The sequence below is a fragment of the Pelodiscus sinensis genome, chromosome 3 (assembly GCF_052426305.1).
Source record: "Pelodiscus sinensis isolate ZL-2025 chromosome 3, ASM5242630v1, whole genome shotgun sequence".
NCBI classification, from domain to species: domain Eukaryota; kingdom Metazoa; phylum Chordata; order Testudines; family Trionychidae; genus Pelodiscus; species Pelodiscus sinensis.
In genome coordinates this window covers 129562598-129579395 of record NC_143054.1, presented here as the reverse complement: position 1 = coordinate 129579395, position 16798 = coordinate 129562598, and the positions used below count along the sequence as shown (strand labels likewise).

General features: G+C 41.7%; 1 protein-coding gene across 1 annotated transcript in view; it reads right to left on the bottom strand.

The window, feature by feature from the left end:
* Positions 1-16798, bottom strand: part of ACTN2 (actinin alpha 2) — a 78783-nt gene extending 61985 nt beyond the window's left edge. Inside the window, exon 1 of the mRNA XM_075924812.2 lies at positions 16381-16798. Coding sequence (XP_075780927.1) covers positions 16381-16506 — 126 coding nt within the window. The 5' untranslated portion in view covers positions 16507-16798. The remainder of the gene's footprint in view (positions 1-16380) is intronic.

Genomic DNA, 16798 nt, shown 5'->3' with positions numbered 1-16798 from the left:
AATGCCTGGCTTCAGGAAGCAATTCTGCAGAAAGAACTGACTCTAGATAGACAAGGTAAAGCAGAGAGCAATCTCTCCAGCTGTTGGCAAGAGCTCCCCTCAAAAGCAAATTCATCACAAAACACACAGCAATATGGGACGAGGAGTCCTGTGGCACCTTATAGACTAACTGAAGTGTTGGAGCATAAGTTTTCATGGGCAAAGACCCACTTCATCAGATGCGAACGGGGGCTGCTGGATCCGGCATGACCAGGGCCAAGCAATCCCAGCTCACACTGGGCCAAGATTGTTGCACCTCTGCATTTTAGATGTAATAAGAGCCACCTGGCTCTAAGTTCATTTAAAATGCAGAGCTGTAGCAGTCCTGGCTCTGTCCCAGCTCACACTGGTCCAGGACCTACGTTCACTGCAGCTTAAATGTAGTAGAAGCTGGGTTGTCTTCATGCCAGCACAGAGCACCTTTTCTTATTGACTAATCGTGTAGTAAATACAAATTGTATCAACTACACGATTAGTCAGTTACCCACCTCTTAACACCTCTACTCAGCACCTTGCAGGATGAAGCCCCAGAAGACAGAATTTGGCATTTGTGCTGCTGGGAAAAAACCCACTAGATAGATTTCAGTGTGCATAGTGTACTGGTGCTTCTTGGATCACTGCAGAGCACGGTAATGTCTGAGGTGTCTCTATGCCCCCAAACAGATGGACTGCACATTGAAGTAATCAGCAGGATGTGGGGAAACCTTAGAGGTTCAACTCCTGCTAAAGTGGGAAACAGCAAGGTAGACAAGAATATTCTACGCAGTATGGGAGCAAACAGAGCTAGTGAGATTTTGAGCTGTTACACAGAGGCATCAGGTCACAAAGGAGGAAGTAATCGGTTCTTTATACACTTCAGGTGAGATCATGTCTGGAATGGTAGTTTCAGTTCTGGCCACCTGTCATAATCAGTGATGATTAAGGGGTTACTCAGGTGCCTAGCAAGGTATCAAGTGGTCAGCCAATAACAATGCAGATAGGAATTTCAAACTGGAAAAGAGGAGTTTTTCCTCCCTCTCTCTTCTTTATTTGAGATCAGAGCAGGCTCTCCAAGAACGGACTTCTTGAAATGTGTAAGTAGGGAAAAGTTTTAGATAGTCCCTCAGGATTTATTGTTTTCCTTGTTTGGGAATTTGGAGCTTGCTAAGTGTTCCCCCCCCCCCCTTTTATAACTCAGCCTTACAACCCAGGTTTTTTTCCCTGAATACCTATATCAAATGGTGGCTCCTTCCATCTAGCCAATTTACTATGCATGCAATTGTAGTTTTGTTTGGATAATAAAAGATTGGGTTTTTTTAAAGTAACCAGTATTGGTTGATTTTTGTGTTCTGGAGGGTCTGTCTGTGTATCTGCATGCCTCTGACTGAGGGGTGGGCTACCAGAGACTGCTGCTTGTTTTTCTCTTTTCTTTTTCAAGCTCCTTTGGAGAAAAAGAGCTTGGGGTAGCCCTGGTGTTGGTTTCAAGTGTCCACCTCTGTTTGTGGGTTCAAAAACACTTGATGGTGGCAGTAGGTCCCCCAAAAGCTGGGTATTAGGATTTTGGGGAAAAGTTTTTATACCAGAGCCTGTGGAGGCAAGGTTTTGAAGAGTTCTTGCAGGCCCCCAACTTCTGCATTCATTGTGCCAAAGTGCGGAACAGCCTTGACACCACCTTTGTAAGGGAAGGATATCAGTGGGCAGGAAGCTGTTCCATGAAGAGTAACTACACAGCATTAAAGGGGCTAGGTGCAACTGAAGACCTGTAGCTTAGCTGAGTGTTGATGTAGGATGTGAATGTAGAGGTCTAACAAAGGAGATATCATTTGGTTTTCTGTGTACTGCACCTTACATGTAGGTTCTATTCCTGCTGTCAGTCTCCTCTGGCAAGCTGCTTGTAGAAAAGAATAGCGTAAACTCTGCTATCTCTGCCTCTAGGATTCAAAAAGTGAGTGTAGGCAGGATGGAAGAGGGAGGTGACAGAAGAAGCTTCTCCACAGAGATTCTGGGGGTCCTACAGAGGCACTTCTACAGCTGTGTTACCAAAGTGGGCTCTGAGGTGGAACACATTGGATGTAGTTTTTCACTAAGTCAGAGGGAACCACCAATCCTATCATTAGCACATGAACATTCATCTCACTGAATTTTATTCCTGTTTCCACTCAGGTCCCACTAACTGCTCTTCCACTATCAACAGTGCCATTTGTCCCCAACACTCTCCTGCTGGCATCTCATTACCTCATGAACCATCACTGTAGATGCTGGCTGACTTTTTTTTCCCTACAGACATAGTTTTAAATGATCCTTGGCTATTTGAGGTAATATGAAGGAAACAATTACATCTAAATGACAATGTGGGTGAAATGGAGGATATGCCCTCTGGATAGTAAGATTAATGGAAGTAGGTTAATCCAGGATTTAGTAGACTGGTTTTCCAAATATCTCCCCAGCTTTCTCTGGGGCTTTTAGTCACAGTGCTATCTTTAACTATTAATTATATACTATATTGCCACTATACCCCCTCACTCTGCTCACCCTTCCCCCTCCCGCCCCCCCACATAACACAGTGTCTGATACAGCCAGTTATACAGCAGATTCAATTATGCAACTTTTCTGTTTATCAACATGCTTTAAAAATGTTCAAAGTACAGGACTGTGCCTGTCCCACTGATAAAGTGAAGACTCAGAGAATTGTCAATAGCACACAATTTAGTCAGAAGACCTTTTAGTGTTTTAATCAGTAAGTGATCAAAAGGCAACATATTTATAGTCAGACATCAGATTATTTTTGAACTGTAAATTCATGCCTATGTACTCTGTAAGACCGTGGTCCCCAACGCGGTGCCCGCGGGCGCCATGGCGCCCGCAGGGGCATTCGTGGGCGCCCGCCGACAACCTGGGCCAGCCCTGCCCCCGGTGCACGGGAGGCGCCGGCCCCAGGTGCGCGACACCCACCGGCACTGGGTGCGCGGCGCTCGGGCAGCCCCAGCCCCAGCCCCGGGGCACATGCAGGCACTCGGGCGCATGGTGCTCGAGCGGCGCCGGTGCCGGCCTCAGGAGCGTGGCTCGGGCTGCAGCACCGGCCCCGGGCCCATGGCACAAGGCGCTCAGGCGGCCCCAGCCCTGGCCCTAGGGCACACGCCGGCGCCGGGTGCAAGGGCATCCCAGTCCCCTGGCGTGCCCCCGGACGAGCGGCCCCGCCCCCGGGCCCCCACCTCCCGGGCGCCCGGCGCGTGAGTGGCCCCACCTCCCAGGCGCCCGGGAGCCTCTGAAGGTTGGGGACCACTGCTGTAAGATAACAGATTTGAAGCCCACCCATTTCAGTGTCTCTAAACAAAGATTTCAACTAAAGTCCCTTTCCCAGAAGTGAAAGTCTTGTACATAAGCTCACTGTGTAACAACCCTCTTGTGTGTTTTAAATTCAGTATTTCTCAGCACACAAGGGATCTACTGAAAGTTAATTTCTCAGCTAAGTCAGTTGGTGGCTGAAAAATAAAAATGTATTCAGTTTAGATTTAATACTTTAAAGGTTGTGCCTTTTTATTATTTCAGAGTTACATAAATATTGGAGGTGCTTTTAAAAACATATTGTGCTTGATTATTTTTAACCTCAGTAACAAAATTGCTCTGTGACAAATTAGAGCATAAAAATTTAAAAAGTACCTATGCGTTTAGGCAATTCCCGTATTTTCCGGCATATAAGATGACTTTTTATGCTGAAAAACATCCCCCAAAAATCGGGGGTCGTCTTATACGCCGGGTATACAGGCAGTCCCTGACTTGCAGGTAGGAACGGGGCTTTTCTCGCCCCGGAGGACACAGACTGCGGGACCTCGCGGTCCCGCCGCCTGTGTACTCCGGGGCGAGAAAAGCTGCTCCACGTCTCCCTGGTCTGCAGACCAGGAAGACGCGGAGCAAAGCCGCGGAGGGGCTCCGGCAGCGGGGCATCCCAGGCGCGCCTCGGCTGCCCCGCTTCCCGAGCCCCTCCGCGGCTTTGCAAAGGGGCGCCTGGGCTGCCCCGCTGCCGGTGTCCTCAGAGGCTTTGCTCCCGGTGTCCCTGGTCTGCTGGAGACAGTCCCCAGCAGACCAGGGGCACCGGGAGCAAAGCCGAAGCGGCAGCGGGGTGCCGCGCTTCTGAGGCTTTGCTTTGGCAAAGCCTCAGAGGCGCGGGACCCCGCCGCCGCTGTGGCTTTGCTCCCAGTGCCTCTGGTCTGCTGGGGACCGTCTCCAGCAGACCAGGGACACTGGGAGCAAAGCCGGGGAGGCGGAGGGGTGCTGGGGCACTGCCGGTTGGGAGGGGTAGTCTTATACGGCGAGTATAAGACGAAAACCTATCTTTTAACTAAAAAATTAGGGGGTCGTCTTATACGCCCAGTCGCCTTATACACCGGAAAATACGGTAAGTCCCATTTATTTTCAAAAAGTTTAAAATGCCTGTGTCGTTTTTGAAAATGGGACTCGTGCCAAAGTCACTAAGATCTTACCCAAGAGACTATAAACAGATATAGTCATAGATGCACACCAAATGGTATTAACTTATTTTTGCTTTAGAATCTAACCAGAATAAACACACAACAAAAAAAATCCCACTCAAACCACCACCACCCAGTAACAGCTGAAATGCAGGGAACAGGAACATCTGTTTTAAGAGTGAACACTGAATTTGTAATGAGCAAATGCTTTGTCAATTAAACATAAAAGTTCTTTGTTAAAGTCCATGTTTTCTTGTCATAAAACATTTTGACTATAGGACCTGCTTTGGAACATGGAAACACATGCCACAAGGCAAAGACAGAAGGTACAATCTTCAGACTACATGTCGTTTAGTTGTTTTAATAAACCTAGTAGCTTTCATAAACCCTGGTGACAGATACATAATACACTTTATGTGCAAATAAAGACATTAAACAGAATAGACAGGACCAAACTGATTCCTGACTTTACTCCACTGAGGTTAATCTACCTCTAGATAGGATTGAAATTTGACAGATTTTCCACAGCCTGAATGAAGACCCATGAATCAGACAATCCCTCAAAGCTGCATCAGCATTTCTCTTTTCTTTGCTCTCACACCCTGCAGATTATTATCGGCGTTTTACAAACAGTAAATTCCTTGTAATCTCACATATAAATGTGAAAATTATTAGCTCTTCCAGCACCAGAAAGCTACACTGGGACCAAGATTTTCAAAGATGTTTGCCCGAATATGGAAGCTAAGGCTAGCCCTTATTTAGATATCTAAATAAGTGCCCCGATTTGCAGAACTGCTACACAGCCTGTAGTTCCTATTGACTTCAGTGGGAACTGCTGGGTCTGGGTGTTTAATACTTTTGAAAAAAACAGGGCACTTCTTTAGGCACCAAATCAGGAAAGCATCCCCATCCAGGACAGCACTTAGACACTTGCTTAACTATATACACGGGTGCTTGTCCTATGTAGGGACAGATGTAAGCAAACCTTTAGGAAGTGTTTTCCTAAAGAGCTCTACCTGAGAACTGAGAGCCTAACTTTTAGGCCCCCATTTCAAAATGGGTGGAAATTTGGCCTGAGTTTCCAGATAATCATTCATTGGTCCTCTAAAACTTCATGAGCTTACATTGATATAAGCATACTGTACTACTCATTTTAAAAAAAAAACACACATCCACCAAACCACTGAGGGGCATTTACTGAATCAAGGACCATATTTTAAACACAGAGGTCATCTAATCATGTTAGAGTAATAGATTTTTTTTGGCTCATTTGATCCCATCCAACCTCGTATGCAATACAAGCCATCAAATTTCATTCTATTGCTTCTGTTATGGGAGAATTCATTCATGACAGGATTGTAACATGATTCAATAATGGGACTAAAAGATGGTTTGGTCCCATCTACAAAGACCAGACCCACAGAGAGTAAAATCTTTGGGACCGGTATTGTCCTTTTGTTCTGTGTGTATATAGCACCGATCATAATGGCGTGAAGAAGCATGACTGAGGCTTCTAGTCACTACAGTAATGTAAACAAAGAACAAGAACTACATAATCCCACAACAAGATCAAATTGCCTATGTAAACAGGCCCAAATCAAAGGGATTAGCAAGTGTGACTCCAAAAATAAAGCCAAAGATTTATCAGAGTTATGGAAAATATTGGCAGTATTTAACTACTTTTGAAATTTTGTAAAACTCTACTTCTCAAAGTATTTTTTTTATTTTTTAAAGCAAGTAAAATAGTATTATTTTCATTATTATCAATTATCATAGTAAAATGGGGCAACCAAGCAGATTTTGTTGTTAAATTTAAAGAGAGTTCTATATACTACGAAACTTAGCAATTTGAAGTATTTAAAAAGTTTGTTTTGTGGGAAAACTGCTTGAGTTGACCAACGGAAGGTGAATTATGCAGACTCCACCTTCTCCTTTCATGAAAAAATACTGAAGGCTGTTTCTTACCACAGATTCAAGATTTATCAACTTTGATCTCTCTTCATGTAATTACTACTGGGGGAATTCTACACCAAAAACTTAACAATTCTGCACATATTTTAAAATTCTGTAAAATCCTGAAGATTTTATTTCTCAAAATAACACAGTATAATCACACTGGCTTCAGTTTGTTTGGTAGTTTATTTAAACTAAAATAACAGCTGGAGAATGTGTGTGGGGCCCATTGGAAGAAATCCCCAAGCCCTTCTGCCTATTAGTAATGTATTTACGCCTATAAGGGCAGGAGACTGGGCTTGATGACCTCTCCAAGTTCCTTCCAGTTCTAGTGTTCTATGATTCAAGGTCTGATGCTTTATTTCTAGTAATCAGTCAATTTCTAGTTATGCAGCCATATGCTCAATGTTACATCTGAGGCAACTGATAAGAAATCAGTGAGGGCTGAGAAATCAAACTCACAATGTATACTGGTTACTGACAAGGGGTTCATGGAGCACAATTTGATAGAAAAATCTTTCAGTCCAAAAATTTAGACCAGTTCTAATCACTAAAGCACCATAAGTATTTATAAGGCTATACTGTCCTTCACCACCAATGTAAAGGAACCTTAAAACCCCTTTTACACCTGTTTTATACTGCTGGGGGAATAGCACAAGACAATGGGAACAATTTATTAAGCAGGAAGTTTGCTAAATTCTGCTCCTCCTGAGAAGACAGAGCCAGTCTCACACCTGCCTCCTCACAAACACCTCCAAGTCCTGCCCTTCCACACTGAGCATGCAGCAACAGCAAGCCAGAGGGGCAGAGTGTCTCTCTCTCTCATGCATGGCTGCCTCCCCTTCCCCTCCACTCCTGACAGTGATTAATATCTCTATCAGCTGCTCTGGACACCAGAACTAACCTGTCCACCCTGCCAGGGAAAGGTCTGTGATAGCCCTTGTGGCATTCCTTTGCTTCCTTGTTTGAAGTCATTTTTCTGTGAAGCTAGGAAATCTGTGGGAGACGTGAATTCTGTGCAAGCTCAGGGATGCAGAATTCCCCCAGGAATATGTCATAGGTATGGTAGCTGAAAAGGTTGGAAGAAAAATATCTGATAGAAAAGGAAGCATGCATTTGCATTATGGGGCAAGGGCAATGCCATCGAGTTGCTGGACAATTGTTTTTATCTTAAAAAACCTAGATTTAATGTTTGGTCTTTCTAGCTTCAGGAGTTTTTCAGTTATGCGTGTGCAAAATTTTTGATCAAAACATGTGAAAGTACTAAGTATCTTTCAAATAACTTAGAAATGGCTCAACAGATTTTGTTCCAGCTTTCTAAAAAAACTAAAAACTTTTTAATTGGTTAAGACCAATCATAAAAAATTTCAGTTCAAAGGGAATTTGACACCATTAGGCCCAAATGAAAAGCCGCATTTTAAAGTAAGTTGGAACTTATTTTAACTGACAAACTATAACAGATAACAATACTTAACATTTAAACAACACTTTTAATACTCAAAGCATTTTATAAAGATTAATCATCAGTAGATCCCTCTAAGATCATTAAGTATTATATCCAACTGTGAGATGGTGAGACAGGTGTAGAGGTTATGTCTTATGTCTAAAGTCACAGAGGAAATCAGGACCAGAGTTGTGAAAGAAAATGAGTTTCAGGGACTCATTCTTCTTCTCCCATACATTTGGGTATGGGTGAACACTTCAAAAAAAATTGATCCATATCTAATCTCTCAGTGCTCATCCTCAAAGAAAACCTGCACAACACTCAAAAAGATGAGCCTGGAAGCTTAAATTTGTAACTTAGATAGACACTAAAAATCATGGTCTTAATAATGTTGGCTTTAGGTATTACAGCAATTTGTAACCCGCTCCTCTCCCCATTTTTGTCCCACGACTGCAGATGTGTTAACAGTCCACTTCACCCTGAATCGTGTCTTCTACAGTTTTAGCTACTTAGGCTAAACATTAAGTTCTGCCTTGTATTTATCTGAGACACTCCGAGTACCTTTCCCTGATCTGCAGAAATCTCTGTGTTGCTCCACAGTTTGTCTCTTTCACCAACAGAGAAAACAAAAGGAAAAACTATATAGCACTTTAAAGAGTAACAAGATGATTTAATAGGTGATGAGCTTTCGTGGGCCATACCCACCTCCTCAGATCATATTCTGGAAGAGAATTGGCATGACCATATATACCAAAGGAATACAGTACAATGAAAAAAGTGAACACATTATTAAATTGACAAATCAGATTTAGTACAGAAGATGGGGTGAGGGAGGGAGGGAATAGCTATTTGAGTCAATGAATGGCTAATCAAGGGTGATAAGTGGGAAGCTATCTTTGTAATGGTTAAGTTAATTAGCATCTTTGTTAAGGCCCATTCATAAAGTGTCAAATTTAAGCATGAAATAAAGTTCTGAAGTTTCCCTCTGTAATCTGGTGTTAAAGTCTCTTTGAAGAAAGATGCATGTATAGTAAGGTCTGATGTCTGATTTGTGGGCATTCATTCTTTGGCAAAGTGTCTGAGAAGTCTGTCCAATATACATAGCAGAAGGACACTGTTGGCACATGATGGCATAAATTATATTTCTGGATGAACAGGAATATGTGTTCTTGATCATATAACTGACATGGTTAGGTCCAGTGATGGTGTCACCAGAGTAAATATGTGGACAAAGTTGGCAATAGGGTTTGTTGCAAGGGAAAGTTCCAGGGTTGGTATTTGTGTGGTATGTCCTGTGGTTGTTGGGACAGGGAGGAAGTCAGTCTGGCCCACAAAAGCTCATCACCTATTAAACCATCTCGATAGTCTTTAAAGTGCTACATAGTTTTTCCTTTTGTTTTTGCAAGATCAGACTAACACAGCTACCTCTCTATTACTAACCAACAGAGAAGTTAGTCCAATAAAAGATGTTGTCCTACCCACCTTGTCTCTCATTATATGCCTACATTTCTTTGTTAATCTCCTCAGGTTGTGTGGATTTCTATCAAAGATAACACATGGGAAAGGAGTACCTGGAGAGCCATGTGCCCCTCCAGATTTGCTGCTTGGCTTTCACTGAGCATACTCTCACAGACTGAGCAAGCTGAAGCCAGCTGCCCTCCCTCTCCCCCCCACCCCACCTACTATCAGCATGCACAGCTGGTCTCTGGTTTCTAGTCTCCCTTCAAGCTGTTAAGTATCAGTCCTTAGTCTCAGTCTCCCTCCCTCCCTCCCTCCCTTTTTTGTTTCAATTCTCTCTTTTCATTTCATTCTCCTTCCCTTTCCTCTGCTTGATTGAATCAGTCTCTCTCTCTCCTGTTTCAACAGCTCCAGCAATAGAGGGAAATCACCTCTGACAGCAACTGAATCTCTGGTGCTGCACAGTAGGGCTATTAAATTTAGATTAATTAACTAATCCAATAGTCGATGGATTTCCATCAACTATTTGATTAGTTGATAAGGGAGCCTCTGCCTTTGAACTGCCGGGCTCTTGCTACAGTTCAAAAGCAGAAGTCACGCAGGGAGCTTGTGCAGGGGACTGACCCCACACTCCCTGTGGCACATGTCAAAAGGAAGCCCTGTTCATCAAGGCAAATCGATAAAAGTCAGTTAAGTCGCACAAGTGTAACTAGAAGGATAATTTGGTCCAAGTGACCGAGTGACTACTCTTTCCTAAGTCTTCTAAACCTATATTTCTAAAATGCATCATTTTCTTATTTTCTAGTATGATTGAGGTTCTAAGGCTTTACATGCCAAATTTATGCATCAGAAAAGGAGGTGATAGAACTAAATACATGTCAGACTAAAAATTAACCTGTGTATTGCCAAAGATTGGATATTTAGTATGACACAAATCATTTTTCCCTGACAAGCCTGTTCTAATCTGGTAGTCCTCTCACATAGATACCTCTCAATGAAACCAAAGGGAATTCTGCATGCAAAGGAAGTACAGAAATTAGCCTAAATAAATATTTTGAGATTTATTCTTGTTTATATTAAGGCCCCTTGACACTACTCTAGCAGTGTAAAAAAGCCTTAAGATTAAGACAGAAATTAAATTTACACCCATCTTAAAAGACCTCTTCATACTGCCAGTGTAAGTAAAGTTAAAGCTCTCTGAGCTGGCTATGTCTATTGTAACTAATGCCAGAAATCTCCTTCAAGTACACTATTAATTTACGTTACAATGACAGATAATCATAGCTGAAGTCCTGCAATGGATAAGTATGAGACATATAGGATTATGAAATACACATTGCCACAGCCTGTAAATTCCCTTGCATTACAAATATCCTAAGAGTGAATTGCACCTGTCCACAACCTTCAGATCTTTTCTTTATCCCAAAGGCTTAAGATTTCCTTTAATAACAAACAAGAATGTTTTATGTCAAGGTTTAAAAAAATCCATAGCAATAAATCATTTTATGACAAAAGTCATCTAAAAATAACATTTATGTATCAGACATCTTACTGTTCGTTACTTAGGCAATGTTTCCTATTCAAAATAATCAAGAACTATATCAGCCTAGATAGTCACTAGATCAGGAACACAAAGATTTCTAGGTGGGCCACACTTACCACCTACCACCCAATTCTATAAGAACAGATTAGGGGTTATAACTCATGGGGCAGGCTACTATAAAAAAAATGCCAATACATTAAGTATCAATATTGGCTTATTACCCCATAAACTATTATAATTCTGTAAACAACTGGATAAGAATATCCAACAAAACAGTTTGTCTTCTTACCAAAATGTAACAAGTCAGGTTATACATGTCTTGTTCATAAATTCAGAAAAGACCAGCATTTCTCCTATTAATACACAATATGAAAGAGTATCAGTGTGACCAAAGCAGTGTATATTACGGTCATTCCCTTTTTGTACTTTCCTAACTTTTCCAATACAGTCATCCTCTGAGATGAAGTAATCTATTCTTGGTCTCTGGTCAAAGATAATTTGGGGATTTGTTTCTTTTTAAGTTGGAGCAAAATCCCTACTGACACATTCTTTATAGTAGGAATGAGGGGAGAAAAAGAATATCTTCTCAAGTCTCTGCTTATCTGAGGAAGAGAGTTTTGCCCACAAAGGCTCATGATACTATATTGTATGTTTAGTCTTTAAATATAGTCTTTAAGGCAGGGGTGGGGAACCTTTTGTTGGGTCAGCGACCGCCCACCCACAGAAAAATCAGTCAGGGGTGCACACAAGTGAGAAGCAAAAAATAAAAAACAAAATCTCACTCATATGGCTCCTGACCGAGGAAGACACTCCCCTCTCACACCAGAGCCTAGGGGGAGTCCAATCTAATAGATTTTGTGTGCTTCAGCCTTGCGGTGAGGTAGTGGGAGGGAGGGGGAGAGGAGGGAGCTGGAGCACCCGTATGGGCCTCCCAATGCTAAGAGTAGAGCATGAGTCTCGGGGCCAGATCCAGCAAGCCAGGGGCTGCATCCAGCCCCTGGACCTCAGGTTCCACACGATCAGCTGAGCCGGTACAACGTGGCAGCCATTTTTATTTTAATGAAACGGGGGATATTTAAACCCCTTCTTCATTGACTATATCGGCATGTCTAATTTACATGCTTCTGCCAGCAGAGGCATGTAGTCTAGACATACCCCAAGATATAGCCTCATCGGCGTTAGAACTGTAGGTTTCTTGAGGTAGGAACCTTAATAATAATTATAATTTACATTATCCTAGAACTTATGAGCCCCAATCAAGGATCTATACCTTATTGTGCTAGAGGTTGTACAAAACACAGAAGTGAAAGACTGACCTTTGTCTTCCTAAGTCTAAAAATTCTTGCACTTATTGCTATATGTGAAAAAAATAATAAAAGGCAATCAAATTTCTTTTAAAAAGCCACCTATAAATTGAATACGATTAATGAACGTGAAATAGCATTAGAATGCTCTTTGTGGGAAAACCACAGCTCAAGCAATGTAATGCTTTTCACGTTGTCCCCAGTGCACATGCTGATACTCAGGCTTTTCACCCAAGTCTCAGTCTGAGAATTCTCCAAAAGCCTTGACAAATGACTCCAGAATCTCAAGACATTTGGTAAAGTCCCAGCCATTGGTGTCACAGATGCCAGTTGTAAACAGGACAAAGAATTTTGAGCATGCTGCAAAGAATATAGGACTTTCTATACAGTTTTTGCTTGGAAATGGCAGAAATGGGAAGGGAAAACTCAGGCTTTTAAGTTTTCCATTGATAGCAAGTATGGTCCTCATTTCATATCCAGATCAGCTTGGCAGTAACTGAAAGATATTGTCCTCCTTTGGCTAATCAGTGGTCCAATACAAACTGTGCTTGATGGTTTCCGTTTAGGTTCAAATGGACAAGGGTCTACATCCACACGACTCGTAGAAAAATTTTTAAATAATCAAGCAAGCAACATGCATAATGAAAATGGCAATTCACTGTGTTTTTATTAAGCAGTAAATTTCCAAACTACTAATTGACCACGTTCACTTTCTCCTAAAAATGAAAATATAACACACAAACTGAACTTTTCTGAGCCATATGTATTGAAAGCATCTCTACACAGGGCATAACAAAGACATATTAATAATCTTTGTGTAATCCTGCATTCAAACCTTTGTTTGAATTTAAAACCCCACAATCCACCATTGGAGGTTTTGTACCATTAGCGTGTAGTATTTTGTACTGCCCACTGCTGCATTTCAATGGTGTATTTTTACACAGGCTGAACTATACAACAACTGAAACATTTAATTTGCAGTTCATGTTCACAACAGATACAGCAAAGCTACCATTCAGCTTCCTTTTGTACAATGGATATCGTATTTAGTGAGATTTCTCCAACAAAGAATTCCACAGCAAGAGCCTGAATTATTGCAGATCAGAGTACCCTATGAGCCGTGGTTATAATTAGCATTATATCCATTGTAATCCTATGGACGTCATCATGTGGTACCAGCATCTGTTGACAGATCTCATACCATGCATATCAGTGAAATGGCAAGTCTGGAGAGGGCAGCCCACAATAGAAACAATGGCATTTATTTTTGTCCTCTTCCAAGATTGTCTCATAGAACATATATGCTGCCAACTGCTAGGGTTGCGCTGATATCACTATTGTTATATTTGAATAAAGCTCTGTGCCCGTGGATATAGACCCTTCTCCTGGTAAATGTGGGAATGGGAAATTTAATTTCCGTAACTTATTTTAACACCATGAAAAAAAACGATTCTGGCACCCTTAGATAGTATCAGATCCATCAGGCCACCTATTGATATTACAGTATTAATTCAGGAGGAAAATATACTCTCCAAGACAAGGAATAAGAATGCCATCTCTTAGCTGAATTTAAATGTATACATCACTTGGAAATTTGTATTAAATGCACATGGCAGACCAAGCCACAAAGCCATGATATAGCTAGTCTTATTAACGTGCTCTGAATTGCTAATTTTCTGCTAATTGTTAAACTGGAGGAAAAATCAAATTGGTATAGAACAAGGAATAGAAATGTGAAGTCCATTGATGACTCACGTATCTTTTCCCTTCCTACTCTGCTCCACAGTGACAAATATTAAAAACGTGCAAAAGAACAGATGCTAACAAAAATAAAACCAAATTCTCTGAATATGTGGTTTTCACCCTAGAAAAATTCTTCTGGAGCATCCAAGACTTATTCAACGGCTACACTATTTAAAAAGGCCCTCCGTGCTTTGTCTTCTTTTACCACAGCATTCTGTGCATCTGCCACTCTGCCAAGAATAGAGATGGGATCTGTTTTATCCTGGCGGCTGCAGTCTGTGAATTCACTATTTTCAAGGAAAGTAAATCTAGCTCAGGGATTCTCAAACTTCACTGCACCATGATGCCCCTTATGACACTAAAGTTATCACATGACCCCGAGAGGGATGAGGGTCAGAGCCTGAGCCCTGTTGCCCCGTGTGTGAGGAAAAGAGGCCACTGGCCAAGTCTTGCAACCTCGGGTTGGAGGAGAAGGAGCTGCAACCCAAATCTTCATTGCCCTGGAGGGGAGTTGGAGATCTGGCTTCAACCCTAGGTCCCAGCAAGTCTAATGCCGATCTTGGTGATCCCATTAAAATGGAGTCCCAACCCACTCTGGGGTCCCAACCCACAGTGTGAGAACTGCTGACCTAGCTGATGCTACTTAGAAGTACAAAACTGTTGTGCAAAACTCGTGTTATGTAATTTCATTTTTTGCTGCATAGAAAACTGAATTAGGCCCTTAGAGGAACTATACCAAGGTGGGCAATAAGCAGCCTGCAAGATGATCACACTTCACCAGGGTTAGACCCTGGTGGGCCACTAGATGTTTTATTTACCTAAGCATCCACAGGTACAGCTGCTTGCAGCTCCCATTGGCTCCAGTTCACTGTTCCCAGCGCAGGAACCAGCGCAGGCCGGGCCACCCCTTTTCCTCAGCTCCCATTGACTGGGAATGGCAATCCGCAGCCAACAGGAGCTGTGAATGTACGTACCTGCAGATATTCAGGTGAATAAAGTGTCTGGTGACCTATGAGGAGCTAACCCTGGCAAATCTCATCGGTACTGTGAGCTGCCTATTGCCTACACCTGAATTACACATACAGTACCATACTTTACAAAATGAACAATTTCAATTTTCTAATACTGAAAAGCCTACTTTGCTTCAATAGGCACACAGTGCATCAAAATCACTTGCTCTCCAGGTAAAAGAATGTCTAACTGAAATAAATTTCAGTGATGACTGGTGTAGTTTTATGATTGTTCAGAAGATACAACTAAGTGCTCTTACACCCAGAGAGAGGTTATATAGAGAGGGTAAGTGTTCTACAAGTTGAATTCTGCCTTCAGACACATATATGCAATACCCTTGAAAATTTCAATGGAAAACTCTTCACACATAGCAAAGGAAAGAATTTGGCCTAATTGCCTGATGGATACTGCATATTTCACTTCTGCAATTAGCAGATGACCTCATAACTCAAGATCTTACTGCTCTGAATTGCAGCAATATCCATTAATTTAGGAAATAATAGAAATATTTCATGTGATCATCCCTTTCTCATGGGCTGCTTATGCCACTGCTTGCTTTTACATGTTTCAATGAAGCCACATTAGTGAAGATCTAGTGCAGTACCAAAATTATTAACCAAGTTGCTAGTAAGATTATGAATGCAGCCTGTACTCAGAAACAGAGCAGTAGCAGCCTCATAACTGTTTTTCAAAATTCAGAAGCTAGATGCATTTCCTCCACAGCGGGATGCTCAAGTAGTCTACAGTTATCTCTAAAAGTTGGCAGAATGACAGCTGGGTACCTTTTAGTCTCGGATTCAGTAAATAAAGAGATCTTTTAAACCTCAGCTTGAACATTTCACAAGACCATATTTTCTTAACTAGTTTGTTCCACTGGATCTAAGTTCCAATAGCAGTCAACTCAGAGGACCAAAATTTAAAAAGTGGTCTCAGTTTGTTCCTGGAAATATTTGGTTGCACATGCATTGCTTCTCATTTATACTTCCAATTACCTTCTTTTCACAGGCCATCATGTGCACACACATTTTCAGAGGCCACTTTTGGAAAATATGACCTAAAAAGTGATTTTAGGAATGGCTAAAATCTCTGCCAAGAGTCAACATGAGCATGAAAAATATTGAACCATTATTGTGTCAACAGAGTTATCAAAAAACTTCCGGGATGTTCTTTTTATTCATATACAGCCTCCATTTATACATCAGAATCCTAAAAGTGAAAGCGAAGAAGTACTTTATAAGCTATACATAACAGCATAGCTAAAAATGTTTCTATAGTGAGATTAAAACTGATAATAGATTCCTTTGCAAAAATTATAGTGGTTGAATTCACTAGTACACATGCATTTATAACAACAAGATAAAGTGTTATATTAGGGGGGTGATTATTATTCTACACAGACACACATCCACAGACAGACAGTTTATTTTCTTTCCTGACCTTCCTTTGCTGTTTCTCCCAGGCCGGGTCCAGGAGCAAGTCCCTATCCCATTCGTCCTCTTGGATCATATACTCATCATCTTCATAATCATAGCTGTACTGCATACTTGTTTCTATCTGGTTCATATTGATCAAGGACCAGAATCAACTTTACACTTGCTGTGGCTTTTATTACTACTTAAAAAAACCCTTTTTTCTTTTATTCAGACAGTGGTATTTTTCTTTGTTTCCTTCTTTTTTTTCTTTTTTCAAGGTAAGAGAGTGTTAATATTGATGAGTCTTGCTGGCAGGACAGGTTGAAGCTGTCAGGATACAAGGCTGAACTTAACGGTGATGAGCTTCGCTCCCCTCCCTCTCTTCTGCTGCTGCAGGTCCCTGTGGCTGAGTCTCCAGAGAAGCCCGGGCTCCAGCTCACGGC